The sequence below is a fragment of the Parasteatoda tepidariorum genome, chromosome 10, assembly GCF_043381705.1.
Source record: "Parasteatoda tepidariorum isolate YZ-2023 chromosome 10, CAS_Ptep_4.0, whole genome shotgun sequence".
NCBI lineage: Eukaryota > Metazoa > Arthropoda > Arachnida > Araneae > Theridiidae > Parasteatoda > Parasteatoda tepidariorum.
The window spans coordinates 42,493,055-42,520,446 of NC_092213.1; the positions used below are offsets into that span (position 1 = coordinate 42,493,055).

General features: G+C 31.2%; 1 protein-coding gene across 1 annotated transcript in view; it reads right to left on the bottom strand.

Annotated features, from left to right (window-relative positions):
* Positions 1-17,499, bottom strand: part of LOC107437680 (polycystin-1-like protein 1) — a 584,482-nt gene extending 566,983 nt beyond the window's left edge. Inside the window, exon 1 of the mRNA XM_071186788.1 lies at positions 17,334-17,499. Coding sequence (XP_071042889.1) covers positions 17,334-17,391 — 58 coding nt within the window. The 5' untranslated portion in view covers positions 17,392-17,499. The remainder of the gene's footprint in view (positions 1-17,333) is intronic.
* Positions 17,500-27,392: the final 9,893 nt, after the last annotated feature.

Genomic DNA, 27,392 nt, shown 5'->3' on the forward strand with positions numbered 1-27,392 from the left:
ACCACTTATAAGTCTACAAAGTCTTACTTTTACTCACAGCTGATTCAAAAAAAGATTGAAAAACTTTAGGGTCAAACACATTAAGAGCTATTTCAGTCAACGTCAGAAAATTTCCTTCAGATTGTATAATAATATATAAACTTATTTTCAAGGCACGAATAATCTTAAGTTCTTCCATGTACTGCCGGCATGACCGTCTACAAAATACATATTCAAACGAAACTTTTATGTACCCAAACATAATTTTTAAATGCATGCCAAAAAAAAAAATTAAACGCATGCCAATATCGGAGATTGATCGTTCTCTGATTCAGGTCAAAATTACGATCTGTGGATGAATGAATGGATGTATGAATGGGTCCGCCCTATAAACGGGTGTGGCGTATGGTGTGACAGAAGTTGAATTCTTGGTCATAGATGGCGCCACTGGAAAACAAGAACAATTGCACCCCTTCTGCCTAAACCGGCATACGTCAACAACAAATACCTATTAAAAATATAGGAGTATGCCTATTATTAAACAGACGGGAAGAAATGACATTAACAATATATTTATAAAGTGTACAGTTCAGTTATTTCATAGAATAACTAGGTATTTCATGAAATAACTAATGATAGACCGTTAAAGTGAAAAATAAACAATTTCAAAGTTATTTTATAAATGAATTGATTATAAATCTCTCAGCATCGTTTTATCCTGATTTGCGGACGATTAATTGATAGATAATAAGGAAAAGCAGATGGCATAGTTTATTATTGAGAAAAGAATTCAAAATAATAAAAGCAATTAAAAACAATACTTCCCGTGTAAAAACGTTCTAAGCAACTGAGAATCCAAAAGCAATTGAAATAAAAGAAGCAATGAAAAATGAAAAAAGGACTGAATATGACAACCTTCGCTGACGTCTTCAGGGTACCAGCTCCGGAAGCCATAAAAGCAAAACCTTTTCTATCTAGAGAGCAAGACAAATGTCTAAATTGCTCCCTCTGTACCGCGAAGGTTTTGCCAAAGTCCAGGAAGAAAATACAATACAAAATACATAAAGCAAACACAGAAGTGTAAAATCAAGACTAATGCATAAGAATAATGAGCACAAAAGCTTACTTCAAACACAAAATCAATATGTATTTTGTATTGTATTTTCTTCCTGGACTTTGGCAAAACCTTCGCGGTACAGAGAGAGCAATTTAGACATTTGTCGTGCTCTCTCGATAGAAAAGGTTTTGCTTTTATGGCTTCCGGAGCTGGTACCCCCTGAAGACGTCAGCTGTGGTTGTCATATTTATTCATTGTTTCTTTTATAATTTATTATTGCTCATATCAATAACTACATTTAAAAGCAACGAAATGAAGCGTACATACACACATCACTGCAAAGCAGCTATAAGCGGTACAAAACTGACTAAAAGTAGCTAGAACCGGTTCAAGAAACTTTCGAGCTCCGTATTTCATACTTTGACGATCAAGTAATTCAATAATTTTACGTACCTTAACTGACTTATCTAGTTTTTTTTATTAAATTGCTAGTTATTCCATGAAATAATGGATTTCACACTTAAACGGTAAAATACCAGTACTTTTACTATGAGCATAAAGAATTAAGAATTATTAACAAAAAGATAAACAGAAATAAGCAATAATGAAGTTGTTTTGTATTGCTTATTTGCTGCTTTGTTCGAATAAGTGATTACTCTCTAAATTCAGAGCAATATTATTAACAACAAAGTATTATTTTCCCAAGTATTTTAAGTATTATAGGCAAATATATGTCATTCATGCTTACTTCTTTTCGTACTAAACAACCAATGACCAATTGCGATCGATGAATCGAAGATTAAAGTTCTAATGCTTATTCTCATTAAATCATCACTTGTCCTGGTAAAGAAATTGCATTACTCCTATCTTCAACTTCTTTGTATTAATTGACAATTTCGGAGAGTTTGCATTTCAGGATCTTCCGCTTGTTCAAGCGGAAGATTGGCAAGCTGATGCGTATTTATTTTTAACCAGATGATCTCCACTTTCGTCAGGAAGGGGAAATTGGAAATCATTTTCGATTTTCAAATTTTTCAGGCTTGAGTTTGCATTTTCCCTCCAACATTTTGAGATGCTGCACAAAGTTTATATAAGATTTTTTTTAAGACAAAACATTAATGAGGATGAAGGAAAAAATAAGTATAAAGATATAAATGGCTCCAAGAAAAAGTTAGTGGAGTAATTCAGAGATCGGTGTGAGAAGATATATGGAATTAGCTGTTATTTTTGTTTTGTTTTCTGTAAAAATAAATAAAATGTTTCTTTTCAGAAAAAATATTAAAGTTATTGAGAAAATATGTGGACCATTCTCGTGCAAAGTGAGCTATAAGTTGTTGAAAATATTCAGCTATATAACGCTAAACCGTGGTAATTGGACAAAATATAAGTTCAGTCTAGAAATGTTTTTAGAGTGGCACACAAGAACAATTGTTTGATCTATTGTGGCTTTATATATATTTTTATTTATAATTATTTCTTATTTATAATAGCTAATAATCATTATTTACACCATAATTTTAGGTTTTTAACAATTGTCAAAAAGGTGTTTTTCACATAATGGTTAAAACCGGATAAAACCGTTAATTGTCAAAATCTTGCTAACCCTTATATTTGCAGCATATGATTAATTTTCTGTCACCTTTCATCTACCACCTACCGGAACCACCCATCTCGAACAAAAAAATACACATTTGTGGAAAAAATGCTCGATATAATTTATTCAAGGAATGATAGAACCAATTTAAAAGCAATGCAGCAATTTTCTTTATTTAAGATACTAGAAAAATAATTTTTCTTTTATCCAGACCTTTAGTGTTTCTTGGCTTTCTCCACGTCCCAGTTCCACAGCACAATCTCGCAGACTCTCTTTCTTCGGTTTTTGATTATCATAACTTTTTGGTCTCGATCGACCTGGTCATACGACTTTAATTTTTGTCTACCCTTTTTTTTCCCCCTATTTTTATAACGTTTTCCTTTCATGATTTTATTTGGCATATTTGTTTCTTAAATTAATTTTTGTTTTTTTGTAAATCTCACGATATATTTATTTTCAATTATGCTTTCAATTTCATGAATGCATTAATCCCACCACTTGCCTTTTTCTTCAGTCGCTTAAATTTTTTTCAGAATTGTGAGTTCAAAATAAGTAAATAAATAATTTAATAATAAATTTCATACGTTAGCTCTCGAAGCATGGGTTTTTAACATATGAATGTATATAATATTCTTCTTTTCAAACGCCTTTTAGAAAATGCAATGCATTCTCTAAAGGAAGATATTGCGATGCAACTAAAAAAATGGTCATTCCATTTGCCATAAATCAGCCGGCAATACATTTATTTTTATTAAATAAAAAATAGATCTTTTCTATTCCATTCTGTTCTCGAGGATTGCTTGCAACTTAATGTGTTTTAGACCCTTTTTTCAGGATGTTTTAAATGTAAGCAATGGATATAGTTTTCTTCTTTTCAAAGGTCCTCGTGCAATGTCTCTTTCAAAAGGAAAAGGAAGATATTGCGATGAAATTTTAAAAAATGGCTATTCCACTTACCAAAAGTCAGCAGACAATACATTCAGCTTTTATTAAATAAAGAACAGAACTTCCTTTACTATTCCATTCTGTTCTCGTAGTTTGTCTGTAACTAAATGTATTTAAGAACTCGTTTCAGGGTGTTTTTAATATAAGTAATGGATAGTTTTCCACTTTTTAAAGATCTTCGTGCAATACATTCTTTTTTAAAATGAAAAGGAAGATATTGCGATGCAACAAAAAAATGACTATTCCAATCGTCAAACGTCAGCAGACAATACATTCCCTTGTATTGAATAAAGAATAGAATTATTTTTATATTCCATTCTGTTCTCGAAGATTATTCGTAACTAAATGCGGTTAAGACCCTTTTTTATGGCGTTTCTAACATATGCAATGTATATAGTTCTCTTCTTTTCAAACTTCATTCAATGCATTCTCTTTCAGAATGAAAAGGAAGATATCGCGATGCAATTTAAAAAAATGGCTATTCCACTTGCCAAAGGTCAGCAGACAATACATTCACCTTTTATTAAATAAAGAATAGAACTTTCTTTTACTATTCCATTCTGTTCTCGTAGTTTATTCGTAACTAAATGTGTTTAAGGACTCTTTTCAGGATGTTTTTAATATAAGTAATGGATAGTTTTCTACTTTTTAAAGATTTTCGTGTAATGCATTCTTCTTCAAAATGAAAGAAAAAATGACTATTCCAATCGCCAAACGTCAGCAGACAATGCATTCACTTGTATTGAATAAAGTATAGAATTATCTTTATATTCCATTCTGTTCTCGAAGATTATTTGTAACTAAATGCGGTTAAGACCCTTTTTTTATGGCGTTTTAAACATATACACAGGATATAGTTTTCTTCTCTTCAAACGTTCTCATGCAATGCATTCTCTTTCAAAATAAAAAGGAAAACATTGCGATGCAACTAGAATAATTTCTCGAAGATCATTGTTAACTAAATGCCTTTAAAAACCCTTTTCAATTTATTAAAAGTGAGCATGCAATGCTTAAGAACTGAAATTATTACAATGCCATTAAACATCAAAGTTCATTAAAATATTTAAGAAAGGCTGCACATCAATAAACTTCACTCTCGACTCAACCGAGAATATACTCTCCGTTCGGAAAGTTTCCTCATCGATGGAAGTTTTCGTAGGTCTCCTCTTTAAAACTTATTCAACTTTAAAATTCACGATCAGGAAGATAACGAGATGAGTCTTTTATTATTTCAATTTATGGAATATCCTATACTTCAACCTTTTATGATGGGGGATCACGGAGAAATAAGGTAAAAGTTCCAAAAGGTATATGTTCGCTCAATATTTGATGAGCCTGTAAGGGTGTGGCAGCTCTTTTCTTCTTTGTCTCGAACCGAAGAAGGAGGGTGTGGTCCTTTCCCTATGAGTCTCAGATGACACTTCGTACCAAACCTCTCTGTGTTGTGTTCGAAAGAACATCATCTCCTATGATGTGAACTGTGAAAGTTGTTCGATGAAATCGATTGTTGCAGACTTACGGAGGAAAATGGCTTTCTTCGCACATATTACGAATGATTATGTTTTGTGGAATGCAAAGGTATTGATTTACTCCGAAATTCGGTAAACTAAGATGTATTTTTTTAAGGAAAAATATTGAGTGCATAGAAAACCTTATCTAGAGATTTTGTTCATTCTTTTGTTTGTATCCAAGTGTTAGGAAGAGTTAGAATAAAACTATATAAAACTTAAAATATTAAAATCATTGACATAGAATTAAAATAAGTAATATAGCCAGTTTTGTAAAGTCGGAAACTCGAATCATGTTGAACTATAATATCGCTTAAACTTCATGCTATATGACTCTAAGTCAAACCATATCGTTGAACTTCTTAAACTTACTTATCCCGTACTATGGTTCAACTTGGTCTAAGTTAACACCTTATTAAATGTGCACCTAATTTGCACCATATAATTACTTAATTGGAACCCGAGGAATCGATATGGAACAAAAATAGTTCATATTTATATTATAGTTCAACATTAGACCGCTTTCTTTTCTTTTCTTTGAGAATACGCATTTTTATTCAAAGACGAACATGCGGATTGAGAAGACGAGAGTTAGTGGAAAGGTTGTCATTTCAACCAAAAAGATAGTCTTTTTAGTTTCATTTACATTATTTGAGTTTACTCCTAATTGATGGATAATTGAAAGAAAAAAAATTTGAAAATAACGTTTTGCTAGATGAAATGTTTGAAAAGAACGTTTTGGTAGACGGAATGTTTGAAAAGAGCGTTTTTCTAGAAAATTTCCTCCTAAGCAGTTTTGTTGCTAATATTATTTAGAGGGAAGAAATTAAAGAACTTTATCTAACTTTTCTCAGTTACCTGGCAGCGGAGAATAAATTCATAAAAATTTCACCTGAATAGTATATTATTTGTCAAAAGCTTTTCTAAACAGAACTGACTGCTCTTTTAAAAATATTCCAGTCACTGGCGGTAAAAATAAAATTACACTTGTCCATGAATCCATGAAAATACAAGTCAGCTCGAAATTCATGTAAAGTATATGGGTACAGAGCGTGAATTAACGTTTTTCTCGCAAAGGTAATAAAGGGGAAGACAATTTAGAAAGAGTATGACAATGATGCACTTTGAGGGCAGCTATGATCGAACCAGGAACCTTTGTACTTGAAGCTGTAACTGCGTTGGAAAAGGGAGTACACCTTCGTGAATTAGGAATCTTTAAAATATTAACAGTATAAATCAACATTCAACACTAATGTCTAATTTCGCAAAGACAATTAAAATTACTGGTACAGTAATTTTTTTAAAGAGCTTCTAACAATATGGACATAGTAGTAATTAATGATCAACTCCACTAAATTTTTAAAAGTTTATTATAATTGCAAGTTCTTTGCTTCTATTATCAATGAAAGGAGCTAGTCGAACAGATAAACGGTCAAGTCTTTGAATTTTAAGGAAATTTCTTAGAATGTGAAGAAAGAATGTCTTAGAATTTCTTAGAATGTCTTAGAATTTGATTCGTGGAAGATATCGCTTTGTCACATTCTGAAAAACACAAAATTTAGGTATTAAAGCATGTGATGACCAGCTGTATGTAGAACTTAACTTTTTTCACCATGGCTCATAAATAAAACCGTTTTAATAGGAAAATGTAGTTCATAACATCTTGCTGTTACTATGCCCTTTGAAGACGTTGTTCTTAAGTTTTCTAAATTATCATTTGAAACCTTCGCCCACTGTGTATCTTCGATTTATAATGTTAACAACAATACATCACAGGTTCTGTTTTATATTAAAAGATAGTACATTAAACAACTTTTATCATAAAATTCAACCAGAGTTTTTGAATTAAATATATTCATTTTTCTTTCTGGAATGTCTCCGGCCTCTACATTCCTGCATTAAAATTTGATAGGCCATCGGGTAACTGGAGATTGAACAATTCTGCCACAGAGAATTTATCAAATCAAAAATAGAAATATAAGGACATTTAATTGTTTGCATCTCACATGAATTCGAAAAACTTCATTAATTAAATACTGAAAAAAATTATGTTCCATAATTATGTTTTTCAGTTCCTCCTAGTGAAATTGTAAAGTAAATACTGTGCATTAACAAGCTGAAAATAGGTTAGAAAACAGGCTGAAGGTCCAAAACCTCATTCCGAATTTTCGGTGATCGTAGATTGAAGTAGCTTTTGGAAATTTTAAAATAGCAAAATAGTTGGAAACTTGATTGCTCTTGAAAAACCGGAGATCCGTTTTATATTTCGAATAAAAGCTACTAATCAATTCTTAAATTCATTACACTAAATAACTGATTTTTCAAATGTTTATCGATATGTGTCAAAATTAGCCATATTTAATGAAGTCATTTATGAAAATTACTGCAAGAAATAAATAGGAAGTTAAAAGCTATTTTTATTTTGCTCCTGTAAAAGCTATTCAAAGAATCGAAAATTGGACGAAGGAAAAACTATCAGAGGCATCTCATAAAAAAAAAGCTAATAGCACATTGGTTTGCTATACTGAGATTTTTTTTCAATAATTGAAGTATTTTTTCTCATGCTTAAAATAGTTGCTTAATATAAAAAGTTAAGGCACAATGGTATGTACCAAAATTATCTATGCTCAGTTCTTACATTTTTTAAAATTGTTGTGATATAAGCAGAATTTGAAGTAATATTGTATATTTATGTTTTGTGTTTTTTTAAACTTCTAGCACTTATGAAAATGGTGGAATGGATAAAAATAGTTTTGATAACCACTGGGTTAATAGAAATAAACTTCAAACATACTCGAGAAAAAAATTGAATATAATAGCTTTTTGTTTAGTTCAATTATTTAGTTCTTCTTTAGTTCAATCATTTGCAAAATATAAGCAAAATACTCAAGAAAAGAACTTTCAAAATAAATCAAAGCGAGTAGCAGAACAAATTTATCTTCTTAAGATCGTGTAAAATCGGAAAAACAAATAAATTCTAAATCAGTTTTTCTTAAGATCATTTCTTCTGAACGATATCTCATTGTGCCGCACCGCTCCAACAAGAAAAAAAAAATCAATAATAAGTCGTCAGAAAAGCCGACCAAAAAGAAGACGCCGATAATGAGCAAATCTGCATCAGTTTTTTGAAAAGAAACAAAATTATTCGTAATAAGAAAATGAATGGCAACATAAAGTACTGGCCTTTTCATGGAGAAAGATAACATTTCACTCACAGAATCTACACATAGAAGATGTCTGAAAGGATGGCAAAACTACACTTAGATTCGAAACTCTTTTATTCCTTTACAACGATGACTAAAAAAAGAAACAAATGTAATAGAATAAAATAAATTTTGAATTACTTAATGCCGTTTTTTGATAACAATTGCTGTTGGGAAGATGGCAACTCGAGAAACGCCGTTGCTATGACAACTTTTATTCGAATGGAAAATATCGTTGTCAGATCACGCTGCGGAAATAGGAGCAGACGATTTTTCATGACTTTTTACAAAAGCCAGAAATTCCAGAGTTTATTTCATTTTTATTAAAATTATTTTTTTTTCTTCCCTTCGCCCTGCATATTTAAGTCTGTCATCTCTTATTCGAAAAAGTTGGATAAGAATAAATAAGCAAAAATTTAGCCCGTAATGAACCCGTGGTAATACAACTTTCAAATATCCCTGTGATTAATAGCAGACGAATAGAAATGAGACAGCTTTTTCAAAAAAAGAAAAGAATTTTCCCCGGCTTCTTTATAAAAGAACTGAATGAATAGTCCCAAATCACCGAAAAAGAGGTTCAAGCTATTTTGATGTCGTTTGCTTGTTGCTTAGAAATTTTTCTTCTTTGGGATGGAAACAACGAATTTTTAAACGCGTCGTATATTTGTTTATTTATATTTTTACAGCCTTAAATTTGAAATGCAGCAACGCTTTGATAAGAGCTGGCGGGTTTTCTATGACTTTGACTTATCAAAAAGTGAGCCCCTTTTCCAGTTACTTATTTTTTCTAAATATAGTAGCACCGCCAGCGGTTATCTATATGTATGTTTGACGCGAGGTAATGAAAAAGATATTGGATTGTCATGTCCCCAGGAATTTTTTTCTTCTCTTCTGTAAATAATATTGGAGTCGCTGAACTTTTTTGTCGCAATAGGAGAAATGCTCCGTATAAAAAATAATAATAATATTCTTTCGGAATGCAGTGATTTCCTTTCTTTCACAAGTTAAATGAATATAAATGCAGCGGAAAATTATATAAAGATCCCGAAGCAAGATATGGAAAATTCCCCACGCGCTTATTGCGAAAACTTATAACTGGTTATCTTGATCTTTCCTCGTCCCCCCTCTTTAATAGCAAAAAGTTCTAAAGATAAAAGTACACAATAACTCTATAAAACAGTTTTTTTTTTCTTCCCTTCCTTATAAAGCAATGTTATCGAAAGCCATGCATTTAACTAGAAGTCTGGGACAAATTGATTTGATATATTCTTGAAAAAGAATTTTGTGACATGAAATCAAACATGTAAATTTTAAAATGAAAGATTAATGTTTGCGCATTTCTTTTTTTAAAAAATACACACGTCAGAGTTAGAAGCATTTAATTTATTATTGCAAATCTGTTGTGGCTAAATAGAAATTATGTATGATAACATAAAAAAAAATATTCCAGAACGCAAGAAATGACTAAGTTTTGGACTTGTATCAATGTAAAAAGATGTAACAGATTTCTAAAATTATCTTCATAAAGAAAGTAAACTGCTCCATTGTATTATTAAATTTTTAAAGAATTAGTTAAGGAGATATTTTCACGAAAAAAGAATAGATAAAAATTGATCCTTGTAAGCCATGATCAAAGATCATTGAAAAAATTTAAGAAGTTTAGTTAGGAACGATTGGAAAGTTGCAATGGTAAAAAAAAAAAGAAATATATATAGAGAAAAAATTTAAGTGGGAACAGCTTCGTTTCATTGGGGTAATTTCACGATAAGTTTTTTCTATTCATTTTTGTTGATTTCAATCTCGATTTCTTACCATCAATTTTAGACCACATATTTATCTCAAAATAATCTACATGGGCAAGAGATATTATCTTTCCGTTAAATGCTCTGTATAATGGATATAGCGGGTTCGAATCTCAGAGTAGATGCCATTTGCTGTTCTTCTCTAATTGGTGTCATCTGTTCTTCAATATGACAAGGGTTTATTATCCATTCTTTGCTTTGAGCATATAATTTTGCACATGCATGTAAAATAAATTGTCTCATAATGAAATATTTTTTAACTTCTTTCTGAAATTCAACCACTTGCACTGGGCTAGTAAGAAGTAGTGGTTCTTTTATTACGTCGCACTGTCGTTGGGTCTATTGGTGATGGTCTGGGAAACAACCACGAGGATGATCCAGAGATTTTCATAGTCTGCAGAGGAGATGGCTCCTCGCTTTGGTAGATGAGCGCAAAGTCGAGTACTTTATAGTAGAAGAGTTTAACAAAGGCCGTTACCATACAACAGTGGTTCCTTCGCAGAATGATCGAAACGGTCACCCATCCACTCACTGATCGCTGCGAGTGATGCTTTACTTCGGTGATCTACTGGGAACCGCTTCTTATTATCTGTTCACTGTGGGACGAGCAAACAAACATTGAACTCGCTGTGAAATATTAACCACCATATTCGCCAGTTTGCGTTACCTCCAGGTATTCCATTGGTATGAATTAGTCCAGAAGTTGTTCTTCAGCCAAAATCAGCAGGTAAACCGCGGTTTCTGTCTACGAATCTGAGTCGTGAGTTGCTCTCCGCGTTTGAAGAGTTATCGGCGGATCGAGGGGGCCTCCCTGGCAGGCAAAGTAGTACCGCCCCCCGAAAGCTGTGCAAAGCGTGGAGGTAGCGGGTTCGAATCCCGCTGTTACCTGGGATGTATCTTCGGACTGCCTTTCTCTGTATTGTGCTACCTGTCCCTCTATTTGACAAAGGTTTATAAGCATAAATTAAGCACACAAGTCTGCAAATGTATGTAATTCCAATGAACCAACAAATCGGCGGCTCGAGTTCGTAAACAAACAAAATGGATGAATGCTATCACTGCTTTTGAACTTGAAGATCTAAATTTTCTGAAATTGTTGATAATAGTAAAAAATGTATTTCAGTTATAAGAAATATTAACTTAGAAATAGATGATGCAGATTTTTTTATAGACATCGCTCTCTCGAAAAGACTGAAGAACTAATATCCAAAATTGGCAGTCATTTGGAGTCAGACTCAGATCTTAACAGAAAACGTTTTATCTGCTGGTAGTAATTATTCATCTTGCAATCAATCAAATAAGTATTAGGGATACTCAAAAATGATGCAACGTTCTATTAGTACAGCAATTAAAAAAGTTTCCCAATGTTTGGAAGGAAGAGTACATTTATTTTCCCTAATTGGAAGTTGAAAGAATGGAAGTAAGTTTTGGAAGTTGAAAGAATGGAAGTAAGTTTTTCAATATTACTTATATCGTTATTACAGTTTTTTCAGTATCACTTTTAACATTACTGACTTATGTAAACGTTTTCAGCATTCTATCTTTTCTTTCATTTGTCACAACTTAAGAAATGTTAATGGAAAATAAATTAATTACTTTGGTAGCAACTAGATGAACTTAGTTAATTGCTGGATATATATATATATATATATATATGAGGCTATTGGTTATTATAGGTTAAGTATAATTTGAGGATTTGAGAACCCGAGTTCATGCAGATAATTTCATTACGAAATGATATTTTTCTATGCAAGTTTATTTTCGAAAACATAAGAAGGTATTATGTTTTTGGAAAAAAAAGCATACTTCTGACTATATAAAAGCACTTTATGGGATTCAGTTGTGGACGGATCATGGGTTAGTATTTCCCTTGCCGTTGGGCTACCCGTGGGAGGTTTTCGTAGCTTCTCTCTGCATATAAGGCAAATGTAGGTTAGTTCCATTAAACACGCTCCCCGTAGGCAGTTTTTCTCTTTGTCTTCTGGGTAAGGTTTAAAATTGAAAAATGAGTTGGATGTTCAACGTCAGTTATTAAATAAAATATAAAACACTTTAAATAAAAATGAGTTATTGTTTCTAAAAGTGGAAACCTCAAGCCTAATTTATCGTTGAAAATTTTGAAACAGCACAAAGTAAAGTTCCCTTCTTTGCAAAAAAATTTTTACATTATATTAAAGATTGTATTTTTAATTAGTAAAATACAAATATTTTAGCACAATTGGTCGAATAGTGTGTTACTAAATTTTATAATAGTCTTATATTTAAAATTTGATTTTATATATAAGACTATAACTTGATATGACTGAAAACTTAAATTAGCTTTTTTACGTTTGCATACATCAAATGAAATTATATATGAAATGGAATTATATATCAAATGGAAGTATATATTTCTTTAAGAATTATTTCACGTTTTGAATTTTTGTTCATTAAAATATGTGTGTTACCTTATCTGGTAACAAACATGACCAAGTTGGTAACAAACCCTTATTTAAAAAATTAAAATTTTCTTACTATTAATAACATTAAAGTTATATAGGAAGTGCTTAAATCTAGTATATGATATGGTAAGAGATATATTTTTGTCGTATTTGGCCAAAAAATATCAATTAAAAACAATTTTAAAAACTAAGAAAAACGAAGTGTACGACAAACTTTTTAATGGAATAGAAAAAGTACACGTGCTTAGTTATTTTTAAAACCTTCATATTCTCATCGAAAAATGACGTTTTTCTTTATTCCATTTTCAAATTGCACTGAGGTTGGAAAACGATGATCTATCATGCATTTAACTTTCTGTTATTAAATTTTTGAATTATTTTATTATGTCACATCTGATAAATTTAGGAAAAACTATTTCAAGAAATTTCTCTTTTATAAAAATGTCACTTTGGTTTTATTTTAAATTTGTTTTAAAAAAAAGTTGATTTCATTTAAATTAATTCTTTCATGCTTATCGGCATTTCGGAATTTTAAATGAATCAATAATTATATTCAACTGTTTTATTTGTATTTTATGTAATGATATTCGCATTTCAAATCCCACCAAGGGTCATAATGCCGAAAACAAATCTATCCAGGTAACTCAACTTCAAGTATGTATTAAGAAACATAAAATGTTACTTCCAACAAGAATACAACTTTTCGAATCTTTTAATTTTAAAATAAAAAAAATATTAGCTGTACAAGATATTCCTTTAATCGTTTAAATTTTATTCAAAAACTTCATAGTCAATAGTGCCAGATTTAAAAAATGTATTTCAAGATGACTATCTTGAGAATATCCTCACTTTTCTAAGGTTATTTTGTATCTAGCTACTTTATTTGTAGCTTGCAGATTACTTCTGCCGTTTTTGAAATTAAGAAATTAGAATGACGATTAAATAATTTTGATGAGAGCTTAAATCACAGTAAAATTTATGGAAACATATTTTGAAACAAACAAAAAAATTCTGTATTAACTATTTTAAAAAGCATATTATATTTAAATGACAAAGCTGTCTGCAAATTACTTTTTAAATTAAAAAAGGAAAAATTGAAGTTATTATTCTTATGAAATTAATCTAAACCCATGGAGTAATTTAAAAGTGCAAAACGGTTCATGATTTAAAAATTAAAATAAAAAAAAGTGAAATTTTTAAGCGAAATAAACCTATTTCAAAACTTTATTTACGCAGACTTAAGTCAAAGCAATTTAATTTTTATAAAGTTGGCTCTTTTATATTCTGTGGGTAGGGGATATCCCCTTTAGGTTTATACAGCCCTAGCAAAAATTTTATCTCGGCCCCAGTTGATCTTAAAATTGGCTCAATATGAGTCCTATAAGAAGAGACTAATATTGGTATCTCTAGATTTTTTAATATTGGTCCTGGAATGGCTTTTAATATTGGGCAATAACAATGAGGGCCCAAGTTGTTTTGCTGGCAGAGGGTTCCACCAGCCCGGAAGCAGCTTTAGTCTTTCCGTTCCTTTCATTTCGTTCGTTTCCTGAATATTTTCCCGATTGTTTCTTATGTCAGACGTAGTTATTAATAACATTTTTTTCGTTAGCTACATAAAATTATTAGTTAGTTTGGAATTATTAATTAGTTCGGAACAATAAAACTGATTCCGCTTTTGTTTTATTCAACACGAATTATTGAAAACAAAATACATTTCTTAAATCATCTGGTTTTTGTTTTAAGCCATAACTAACTAAAAATAAGAAGAAGAAAAATGAAAATTCTAGAAAGTATTTTATAGAAGTTTTATCCTTTGGTAGATTTATAAGTTTAATCAAAAATATAATTTTAATTGTTAAAAAAAATACACTTATATTTGTTATTCTCATAACAAAATTTAGGATTATAATTATATAAATAAATTAATTTCGAATGATAAGAAATTTATTTATATTTAAGTTTAATACAATCTACCCAAAAACTTTAACATTTTTATGCATAATTTTTACCAAACCTAGGAGGCTACAGAAGCCTAGGGGAACAAAATTTCGCCCGTGGCATAAGTTTCAAAATTTCTATAACATCCAAGTTTTCGGCTCTTTTCTCAAAATGTGATAAGAGCGCCATCTCTTAACAATAAATATATCTATTGTGATTTAACTTTATGGATATTAATTACAGCTAAATTAACATACTTAGTTTGAATTAAAAAAAAGAAGCTTAATTTCTTTCCTAAAAATAACATAGTATTTTCATACGAATTTAATATTTATACCTAGAAATACTGATTATATTCAAAATATTTATTGATTCATTTTCAAGAAAGAATTAATGTTATTTTAAGTCAAACCAAACAGAAAAAATATTGCTAGAGGAAAACTTTTAACTCTAATTTGTAAAAATATCTTTTGAAAGTATACATAAAAGATGCAAGCGAATAAATATTTCATGCACTTCTTATGGATATCACTTTTTTTTTCGCAACTGCATTTGATGTAATGCAATAAAAGAGCTTGGTAACTAGGGGCAATAAGATGATAAGCCACATTTTTAAATTGTTCAGGAGAGTTTGCGGTGAAAAAAGAAAGAAAAAAATTATGCTACGATTTCAATGCAGGCAAAAACATACTTCAGAGCACAGTGCATAGAATGTTACTACTGCGCATGCAATAAATACTAAGGAATATTGAAAATAATACAGATTGATGCAAAAGTCACCCTTTATATAAAGTGTGACCTGTATCTGTTATGACCCAAATCCCACCAACTGAAAATAAAACTAACATTGTATTTATTTTTATATCCACAAAAAAAAGAACAGGAGAAAAGAAATTATTAATTTATTCATTTTTTGTTATTTTTTCAACATTTTTCAGCATAAAGGGAAAAGTTTAACAGAAATAATTTTAAATTTAATGAAAATTAATGTGTAAAATTATATTAATGTAAAAAGCAAAGTGTAAAGCACAAACAAAAAAAAATCATTTATATGACTAACAGTATCTGCAGACTCAGAGTGACGAGAAATGACAAAAATAATGAATAAATTTAAAAAAATCAATTGAGTTGCAACAATTGAAGGAGCTAAAAATTTACTAATGAATGTTGAAATTAAATAATTAACACCATAATACTATAATTTTGAAACACTTAGAGGATGTATAAGCTAGGAATCTTAAATGTAATTAATATTTAAGAAGTTAGAAAAAAGTTATTGAATTTTTTTCAAATCACTAGATAACTAGAGAGGGCGAGGTTTGTAGGATATATAAAGTATTTGAAACCAATACTTTCCCCATCGGTCAGCTATAGGGACGTATATTTCCTCTACAGGAGGATGAGTAAGGGATGATTTTTTTTTAGAAAGTCTCTATTTCAATTTTGTTTCAGAATTTCTTTATACATAAAAAAATGCCTATTTTTTATTGTAAATTAAATTACACAAATATTGAGTGAAAAATTTTAATTTTAAAAGAGGCTGTAACCCTTCTATTTATAAAACGTGAAGGGGCTGAAGCAGCCCACTTCCGGTACCGTGGTCCCTATTACATTCCACATACACACACACATTCAATTTTACAATCTATTATAATTAAAAAAAGTCTATGTAGAAGAACTATAAATATACATAATATTTTAAAATATTTATTATTCTTAATTTTGCTTTTTGTCGTTTTTTACCTATCGATTTGTCTTTGAAAGTATTTTTAAAAAAATACAATGCATTGTGGTTAATGATATATAGTAACGTGGTTAAAAATACAATGCATTTTTCTCAGGTCACAAAAACTGAAAGACAATTTATTCTATAAACACGATATTTTTTTTCACACTTTCAAATGAAGCTATTTCTTAAATCAGGGGATAACAATTTCTTTCGCCTATGGAAATTTTTTTAGCTTAACTAAGAGGCATTCTGTAAAAAGTTCATTAATTATTTCGAATATTTAACAGTCAAAGAAATACTAGTAAATATTATGAGAATAACTAATTGCATAGAGCCGTGGTGGCTCAGGGGATAGAGTGTTTGCATCCGGAACCGGATTCAAATCCCAGTGATGACTGATCGATAATAATTCCGCAACCGGCTCTTACCGGCCACAATGCTGACGTAAAATATCCTCAGTGTTAGACGGATGATGGGTTACAATACCCTTGCTGTCAGACCTACCGTGAGAGGTTCTCGTGGTCTTCCTCACCATGTAACGTAAATGCGGGTTAGTTCCATCAAAAAGTCCTCCACGGAGGCAGATTTCTCCCGATACTTGATCCAGGAGTTCCCTTGTCTTCTGGATTAGGTTCAAAATTACAAGATTACGTAGTTAAACATTAGTAGTCATTAATACCATTTTAAAAAAATACTTGTCTTTTTAATTATTTATTCGATAAATTGTTAGAAGAATATAAATATATTTACGCTTTGCTTTTTCTTTCATCTCCAGCATTTTAATTGAAAAATTACATAAAAATAACTGTAATATTGAGTAAATTATGGATAATTAATGAGATATAAATTTAATTTTAGGTTTCGAAAATTATAACTGGTTAAAAAAAAAGAGATAAAGGGATAAAAAAAAAATCGTGTTACCTGAAACATCAATAACCATATTTCATTTTCGTTTTTCCATAGAATATTTATAAGGAAAACAACTCTTCCACTTTTGTGAAAATTTCATAATAGAACAAAATTATATCCCATAAACAGTAATACAATAAGAATTTGATTTTATTTTTGTGCCGATATTGATTTCAAGTTCAATAAACATTTCATGAAAAGGAAATTTGTTGCAGCAAAAGTACTTACCTTTAACATTCGACGAACAAAGCCATGTTATTAGAACCGGTATCCAAATTCGACGCATGACAAATATTCAAAAAGCAGACGATTTTTCTTTGTTTTGCCAATCTATATTTATAAAATGCGGGAGCGGTTGCATCTCACTTTCCAAAAGGCATCGTCGCGAGTTATCAATTATTACGTAATCAACTTTGTTTATAATTTCTTTCTGTAAAGATAAAATATTTAAACAAAAAAAGCTTTGGGAAGATTTTTGTAGCAGACGATATTTTGTGATCTCCAGTGATAACATCTGCTTGCTTCTTAATTGTTTTTATTTTTATCTATTTATTTGGATTATTTGTATGTTTAGAATTCATCATTTGTTATAGTTCTCTGTTAAAAATTGTAAAGGTAAGTTGAAAAATACCTTTTTTATTTCTTTATCTTCATTTGAAAATTGGCAACTTGAGTGTACGTACGAAGTTACTTTTACGAGAATCAACAGGGCAAGTTCTGTAATACGAGGACAATGGAACACGTTTCAAATCTCTTCAACTTTCCAATTATAAGCTATCTCTCGAATGCGGACTTCACTCACAATTCTTTATTTCATAAAAAATTCGATTTTAAATTTTTCAAATACTTTGTAAGAAAAAATATTATAACAGTACATATTAAAAAAATTAATTAAAAGTTAATTAATTATTTAGGGTTCATTGAAGCAAACATCATTTTCATTCTTAATTTTGCAATTTAAAATCCGACTCAGGAACAATGAGCCATACCCCTTATAATTTGAAGTTGCTAACTCAGAAAACAAGGGAACATGTTTTTTTAATTAAATGTTATGGGTGTACACAGAAGAAAAACTTAGTGACCACCCTGGTTATCACGATGCCACGATTTACCTACTTTCGTATGTCAGCAATATTTTTAAAACTTAAGAACATGTCCTAAGCTCGATTACAGCAGCTGACAAAACAATCAGCGTGTATACGCAACACTGTGCACGTTAAATCTGATGTAGCTGAAATTCCTCTCGTTAGTTGTGATGTGTCAGTTTGCAGTGAGCGGTGCCAGCTCAGGCGCTGTCCACGTCGTCTGACCTAGTCAAAATTACGCTGCATCGCTACCATGGCTGTTCAACGATAAAGATCTACAAAACGGGTTTAGATGTTTGGTCATAATTAGGTGATGTGTGACAGAAAATTAAGTGACAGATGTCTTGTTTTTCCGCAAACTCTAATAGTTAAGACTGAAAATTCATTTTATTTTACGTATAAAATATGTGAAAAACATGAGATACAATTATTTCTTAATTTTTTTTAATGCAGTTTTTTTTTATATGACGGATGTTTTAAAAAAAATTGCTATTGCTTCTGACAATTGGCAAATCCATCGATTAATAAGTTGTTAATTAGCTTCATTTTGTTTACGCATAGAATTATCCAACTACAAATTACATTTTTCAAGAAAATCTTAAACATTTTCTATAAATATTTATACGCAATAGAATAAACTAATATATTAAATATGAAAGTAACTCCTTTTACGTCACACGCCATTTATTACAGTGCCAAACAAACTCTAACAAGATACCATTTTATAGCCATTTTTTGAAACAAAATCAATAAATTGCAGATCACAAATTCTTCTCTGGCCACAAAATCGATTGATAGTAGCGCCAAATATGGTAGATCAATTCGATGTCTTCCCGAGATAAGATAAAACAGATAGGCGGCACTTTATGAACGTTTATGTCATAAATCGTCGCTGGAAGTAAGGGAAGGGAGGGAGAAAGTGGAGAGGATCTCGATCATAAAAGTTACTTTTCGTACGAAAAGATGCTGATTTACTACCTCCAAGAATTCCGATCATCATATTGCTTGAAAGTGAGAAATAAAAGCATAGGACAATGTTTGTTTAATTTATGTTCAAAGGGGGAAATTAAGAAATGTGTTAAAAGAAAAGAAGATAATAGAACATGTTAAGTGAAGTGATAATAAAAAATTAATTTTGGGTTTGGGTTAAAATCAGAGTAAATGTCACTGCTTAAGCTCAAAAACTGTCAAAATGCGCATTACCTATTCTGCACTTTGACGGATTAACCTAGCTAATTAACCAGGGTAATCCGTTAAAGTGCATTATCAAAGATTTTCCGCACTATATCTAGGTGACGGTGAATAGCAGAAAACCCTACAGTTCCCGTATAGTTGAAGTTCAATTGTTTGTTTCTCTCATTCCATGAATTAATTTGTTCATTACTTGATTGTATTTATCGACTTGGTACTTTAGATATTTAGAAATTAATAAATAATGTTATGTTAATTTCCTTAATTATGAAAATAATATTTTAAACCGTTTCATTCGTTTTAATGTAGTGTTTAAAGTAATTCCATCAACAAATGTGCTGATTGGTTTATTATAGTAACTTGGTTTGTTTTTTTTTAGGATAACGGAAAATAAATAAATCCCATTATGCTAATTTAGACACACAGAAACGTTGCGGTTGGTCCAGCAAAAATCTTATTTTCACTTCAACGAGTGGTCTAGTTGATAATATGCAGTATCTAGGTATTTTTCGAATTACCTAGGTAATTTAAAAAATAAAACTATTTTTCGGCCCTTCAACCCATTACCCTAGGCCAGGGGTCGCCAAACTTTTTTGATCATCGACCCCTACATAATTTTTCGAAATCTCCATCGACCCCCACAAAAGTAACTTTCTGTTAATTAAAATAAAATTCTATTAGATACTGTGTTTGTACATTTATTTTATGATTTTAAACATTTATTAAAGTAATAGTACATTGTGTAACAATAGTTTTATGAAAAATATATTAATATTGAAATTTAAATACCTTATTATTAAATAATAAGTAATTATGCATAAGTAGATATAATAAGTAAAGTAACTAAAGATTTACTGCTTCTTGATCAATGAGATGGGTGTGCCTGGTGTTTTTTTGCAAGGTTCGCTATATTGGGTTCAAAATTGGTCAATTTTAATTTTCGTCAAAATTGGTCAATTTTGTAATTTTCGTAAAAAAATACAAAGTGTGCTATAGTTTTGTCGCGGGCTGTACTAATCCATATTATTAATGCTTACCTTCTTTTTTGTGCACTGATAATTAAAATTGATATCTAAACTAAACGAATGATTTTATCGAAACAATAACTAATTATCCAAAACTATAAAAGTTTTAATAATGACACTGCAAATATTCAACAAAGTTTGCAAAGATAGCTGAAACTGCGTATGATATTTGCATTTGTACTGTCAATGCTCGTCACACGTGACATTTGGACAAGTGCAGCATATGACTTATAACCTACGCTGTGTTCGTGCCACTGCGCGGTGGTACGTAAATACTTGTTTCACCCCAGTAAATATACGTTTATTAATTTATGTTTTATAAAGAAGCTGATATTGAGTCAATTATTTAAAAAAATTCTCAAATTTTACATACGTAATTAGGTATGTGTGATTTGCGTATTGAGAACTGTTTTTTTTCCCGACCCACAATCGACCCTTCCGATTCGGATCGACCCCCATTCGCCCCCCTGTCACAGATCGACCCCCACTTTTGTTAAATAGACCCCTGGGGGTCTATATAGACCACTTTGGCGACCTCTGCCCTAGGCAATCTGCTCATTAACTAGCCTATCTGTAGAAAAACTGATTTTTTCACTTTAGCTATAACTTAAACGTCACTTAACGTTACTTAAAATAGTATCTGTTTTGATGCTAATAGATTAATTAAAATTATATACAGGGTTATTCTGAAAAATTGTAACAAAGCAAGCACACAAAAAGAATAAATAATCAAGCAAACACTCTGCAGAGCGACTAGAAAAGCGTGCAAATAATGCGCAATATATACGAACAGTAAACAAAAATCACTTAAAAACATTTTATTCTTTCTGTTTTTCGACACATGTTGTACATTTTCAACCAATTCTTCTACGTGAGGTGTTCGAAGTTTTATCCAGAATATGATGGCCAGGCGAGCAGTAAGTAGACGCTGCATGCAATGGTACACCAAACACCATCTCAAACATGCCGAATAGATTCTTCTGCCGAACAGTGCGGCAAAAACTTTCAGCAATAAACATGTAACTCATATTGATTACTTAAGCCATTATATGCTATAACTGCATAAAACTTCGCAAACCTGGTTTATATTATCATGACCTGGTTGGCAGGGCGCTGAACTCACATTTGTGAGAACGGGAGTTCAAATCCAGCCGGCCGAAGACACCTCGTGTAGTAAATGGTGACTGGTGCACATTAAATCTGTGGGGTCACGAGGCGCTCCATGTTCCCATGACAAATCAATACATCTGGAGGTACTGTATTGGAGATCGATCGTCCTCTGGTTCAGGTCAAAATTACGATGTACGGATGAATGTAGGAATGGGTTCGTCCTATAAACGGGTGTGACGTATGGGTGTGGCAGAAGTCGAATTCTTGACCATAGATGGCGCCACTGGAAAACAAGAACAATTGCACACCTGCTACCTTAATGGCCGATGACAACAACAACAAATATTCATGGAGATATAAACATTTTACTAAAAACACTATTTTACCTTTCGTTTTCATACTATAACTGAAGAAATTTATAATAATAAAATGGAGAGTTTATGCGCGTGTCTGTATGTCTCGCTTATAACTCCGGAACTGTTTGTTTTAACATCCTGAAATTTGGAAAGCTGTTCCAAAGAGCAAATTTAGCCTCCGATTCCAAGATCCTTTAAAAATTTTATGTTAATTAATTCGGTAGAGATGTGCAAAGAATTGAACTTCTTTTTCTTTGACTTAGAACTTGCCATTCATGAAAATAAGACTTCAGACGTTTTTCTTTCTTTTATGTACTGTAAATATTTCATCAAGCCGTGATGGCTCAGGAGATAGTGTTCGCCTTCCAATGAGGTGAACCGGGTTCGAATCCCAGCGATGGTTAGTCGATACGAGTTCTGCATCCGGCTCGCACCGGCCACAGTGCTGACGTGAAATATCCTCGGTGGTAGACGTATCACGCGATCATGAGTCCCCTTACAGTCAGACTAACCGGGGGAGGTTCTCGTGTTCTTCCTCACCATGTAACGTAAATGCGGGTTAGTTCCATCAAAAAGTCCTCCACAAAGGCAAATTTCACCTAATACTTGATTCAGGAGTTCCCTTGTCTTCTGGATTGGGTTCAAAGTTACAAGGGTGCGGAGTAAACCCAAAAAAATTGGGTCGGCTGATCAACGACGATTATAAAATAAAATAAAATATGTCAGTGATATTGGTTGGTTATTCTAATGCCACTTCAAGCCTGCTTGTTGAAACCGAGCAAATTTAAGGCAGAGAGTGCGATTCTTGTTTTTCAGTGGCGCCATCTATGGCCAAGAATTTGACTTCGCCACATCATACGTCACACCTGTTGGTAAGGCGGACCTATTAATACATCCATTCATTCATCCACAGATCGTAATTTTAACCTAAATCAGAGAACGATCGATCTCCAATCCAGTACCCCCAGAGGTATTGATTTGTTATGGGAACATGGAGGAATTTTGCGTCTCGACAGTTTTAACGTGCATCACTACACGAGGAGTCTTCGGCCGGCGGGGTTCGAACCCACGAACTCTTGGACATGGGCCCAGCGCCCTACCGACCAGGCTATTGTTAGCGTATAGCTCATAGTTAAAGGAGGTCTTATAAACGTTTTTTTTTAAATATTTAATTATTTTTATTCGCTATGTCAGATTAACTCAAGGATCACCATGAATCATAATTGGTCCTCAAATTAGTATTTATCAAGTTACTCAAACCACATACTGATTTTGTTTACAGTTGTGCTTTAAAAAACATAAATCTCTAAAACTGTAGAATTAAAAAACAAAATTAATTTAAATAAAAAAAAAGTAAGTTTTGTGTTGAAAAGCAAAATTAATGGGTAATAGTACGTATTCGTATGGAAGAAACTTAAAAAATCGTCATGCCATTAATAACGTTGATGATGCTAGATAATATTTGTTATTAGGTAATAATTTAATAAAAAGTAACTATGTCCGAGAAGGTCAAATTAATGGAGAAAAGGGTGCTTAGTCTTTTTCGGGAGCAGTAAAAAATAGCCATACTATAATTGACTTTAACAAGGCTTAATTAATTTTGATAATATGTACAAATGCGTTTAAGAGAAGCGTTAAAAATAAAGCTATTAAACAAATCTTTATCATTACATGGCTAACTCTCTACAATTATAAATTCCTTAATGTTTAGATAGAAGCAATGTAAAAGGTAGTTGCAGTTTTGAAAATAAGATCCAAACGGTTTGGTCACGAGAACGCTGGTAAGTTTGGACATCTTAATGTTAATTTAACTTTTTGCGTATTTCGCTATATCTTGAGCAATTTTTCAGTGAATTTAAAATTTTATGCGCACAATTTTTAAAATTCGTTTGTCCATGCAACCATTGCATTTTAGTAAATATTTACTATTTCTTATTATTTCATTTATTAACAGTCGTAAAACTTCAAAAATATTTACGTAATTTTAAAGTATCTAATTGTGCATGGCAAGTACAAAATTTGAGCGAAATCTGCTGAATAGTTTATGAGAAATCAGCTTTTTTAAAATTCGATTTCTCATGAACCCCTCAACCAATTTCGCTCGAATTTCGTATCTTGCAATGTAAAATTAGATACTTTAAAATGATGCAAAAAATTTTACACCTTATATTCCGAAAATTTTTCGACTGTTGCTAAGTAAAACAATAAAAAATAATTTTTCTTTAAAACTTATTTTTTGCGTTGATTTATCTCAAGATAAATAAATTTTGAATTTTGTAATTCTGAGCAAGGATTTTTCAATTCGCTTAAAAAGTTCACGTGACATGGCGATATGCGCAAAAAATAAAATTAACATTAAACTTAGGATCTTTCTTCTAACCAAACTATGGGGACCACATTTCCAAGATTGCAGTTACCCGCTATATGTTGGGGGTCAGAATTCCTAATCCGTCGGGGAAAAAAAAAGTGCGTTTAATCAGAGAAAGTACTGTGGGAAGTGTGGTTAATGACTATGTCATCCTTCATCTATGAAAGGGTACCTCTCCATAAAATCGAGTTAATATGTCTTATATACTAGTGAATTGGAATTATACTTTTGTAGTGGTAAATACACTACAGAACTCCCCCACCAGAATTATATCTGTGATAGAATTTGACGAACGAATTCCACTATTTGATTCATTGCTGTTTTGTGAGAAGCCAAGAGAGCTGCATTAAGATCACCGTACTTTTGCTAATCGCGAGAGCTGTATTAAGTTCACGGTCGTGGTTACTCCTGTGTTGCCATTAGCAGTCGAGTGTATGCAGGCCAACGTTATGTGAGATCGAGACTGAGTAGCAACGGCGTGAGGAGGTGGATAATGTCGCAGTCACAAGTCAACTATTCAATGCGGTACATCTATCGAAGTAGGCGTGTTCATATCGAAGTAGGAGTTTCTGTTAAGGTAGGCATGTTCACATCACGTCCGAAGGTCACCAATGTGGGAAGTGTTGTTAATGACTATGTCAACCTTCGTCTATGAAAAGGTACCTCACCATAGAATCGAGTTAACATGTCTTATAGACTAGTGAATTGGAATTATACTTTTGTAGTGGTAGATACACTACAGTACGTTTTTGTGTCAGATTTCGTAACTTTTAATATCGTCAGCACTTACTGCTTAGCATATTTGAGATTAAGATTGAGTCCTAAAAGGTGAAAATCTATCAATAGGATCAAAAGTTATTCTGGGTAGTCCGTTTTTTTTTTCTTCTTTTTTTTTCTTTTTTTTTTTCGCATTGTACATCGCGAAAGAAATGAAGCATCAGCAAATTAAAGAAAATATGAAAGAAAGTGTATATGAATTAATTAATGAATTAATGGTATGTGAATTAAGAAAAATGTTAAGAAATGTGTATTTTAATTCAGCGTTTTAATGCATCAATTTAAATAATTATGTTTTTTGTGTTCGATCAAGTGATGGTAAATTGTCATTCCACGTGAGATTGTTTTACATTAATCAAGTCATAATAAATAATATTGTAAGAAACAAATTTATATTTTGTCTACTCATTTCAACTTTTTTGTTTTTCAACTTTATTTCATTTTTTAAATAAATGTTTTTTAAATTAGAATCATAAATAAAAACTTACGCCAATATTTTCTTAGTGTGATTCAAATCTAGCAAGTATTTTAATCATGACGTATATTATCATACTTTCATATATCATACTCTCATATATTAAGTGCAGCATAATTTTATGTTTAAAATATGATTTTGATCAACTTGAAAGTGTTAATTTTGCTCCAATGCATAATTTGTTTAAAAATTATATATGGGAACTAATTAATTAATATTCTAAATTGTGTTATATCGCATGTATTATTAATTTGAAATAATATTATTAAACACTAATACTTCAATATTAGTGAAAAATTAATTATAATTCACAAAATTTAAAATACCTAACGCTAATTTGCATTACGGCCGGGTCAGTAATATGACCCCACTCCACACTAGTAGTATGTCACATACAGTGCAAACTATTATAGATGCTTGACTAATTCTGATATTTAGTAATAATTTTATTTTATAACCGTCGTTGAACAACCGACCCAATTTTGGGTTTACGATTACTAATGTTCAGTTCTGTAGCCTTGTAATTTTGAACCAATCCAAAAGAGAAGGAAACTCCTAGATCAATAACCCCAGAGGTATAACTTGTTATGAGAACATGGAGGACTTTGTGACTCGACAGATTTAACGTGCATCGGTCACCATTTAACTGTACGGAGAGTCTTTGGAGTCTTTGGCCGGCGGGGTTCGAGCCCACTACCTCTTGGACATGGGCTCAGCTCCCTACCAACCAGGCTATCCTAGCCCCTATAGTAATAATTGAAAGGAAAAAAATATGCTATGTACTATCCAGAAATCTGAATCCATCTAAAAAAATATGTTTATTCAAGACAAGCAGTACGTTTTTGTGTCTGATTTAACTTAAAATGTGGTCTGCACTAACTTATTAGAGATCATCCCTTCAAACGATTAAGTCCTAGAACGTGGAGATCCAACCATTAGATCAAAAGTCATTCTTTTATTTTTCACACAGTACACTTTTTTCAAGCCTAAGAGAAGAAAGCTTGCGGATAAAAACCTCTCTCACTTATGTGAATTACTAACCACACTATTGCAAAAGAAAAGTATTATTGTCGGAGAAATAGATAAGCATATTTTGAAAGAATTAAAATTTTATAAAAATATTTATGATACTAACATAAATTTTAAGATTCTCCTTTTGTTGTGTTGGTCACCCAAAATGCATTTCTCTTTCATTTTGTTGTTAGAATAATACGTGGTATTATTCTAATAACAAAATGAAATCCTTTCATTATATATAAAAAAAAGTATTTTTCCTTTTTTTATGCTGAAAACGTACTAAATAATCCTGAATAAATTTTTACATTTCGTATAGCGTTTTCTGCTTTAAAGTATTCACAGATATTGATCTGTATTTTTCTAAAAAACTAAAAATACTTTTTTCTGAAAATTTTCTTATTAAAATGTTTTTGTCACAAGATTATAAGGTCAATTTTAACATAAAAAGATGTTTTAACTTTCTTAAAATTAATAATTTTTAGTTTTCGAAGTTTTTTTTAGAACATCCAAGATTTTTTACCGTCTTACAAAAACTCGATAATCGTCTTCTGATGGACCTAAAATAAAAAAATGCTCATTGGAAATAATTCGTTTTTAATTAAAGTAAAGCAAATAATGCTGAACGGTTGATCCATATGTGTAGCAACGTTTAACAAATAATAGCAAAATATAAGTTACGAGTAAACGTATAAAAAAAATTACTTATCCAGATTATCTTAAAATAAAATTAGATAGTTTGAAATAGTTGGGGAAGTTATTTCAATTTTTTTCTTAAATTCCTAAGACATTACCTTTCAATTAAGTTTAATTTTAATAAAATGCAATCCATTTACGGTCTTTATAAAAATGATATACTTAATAACATCTATATATATATATATAT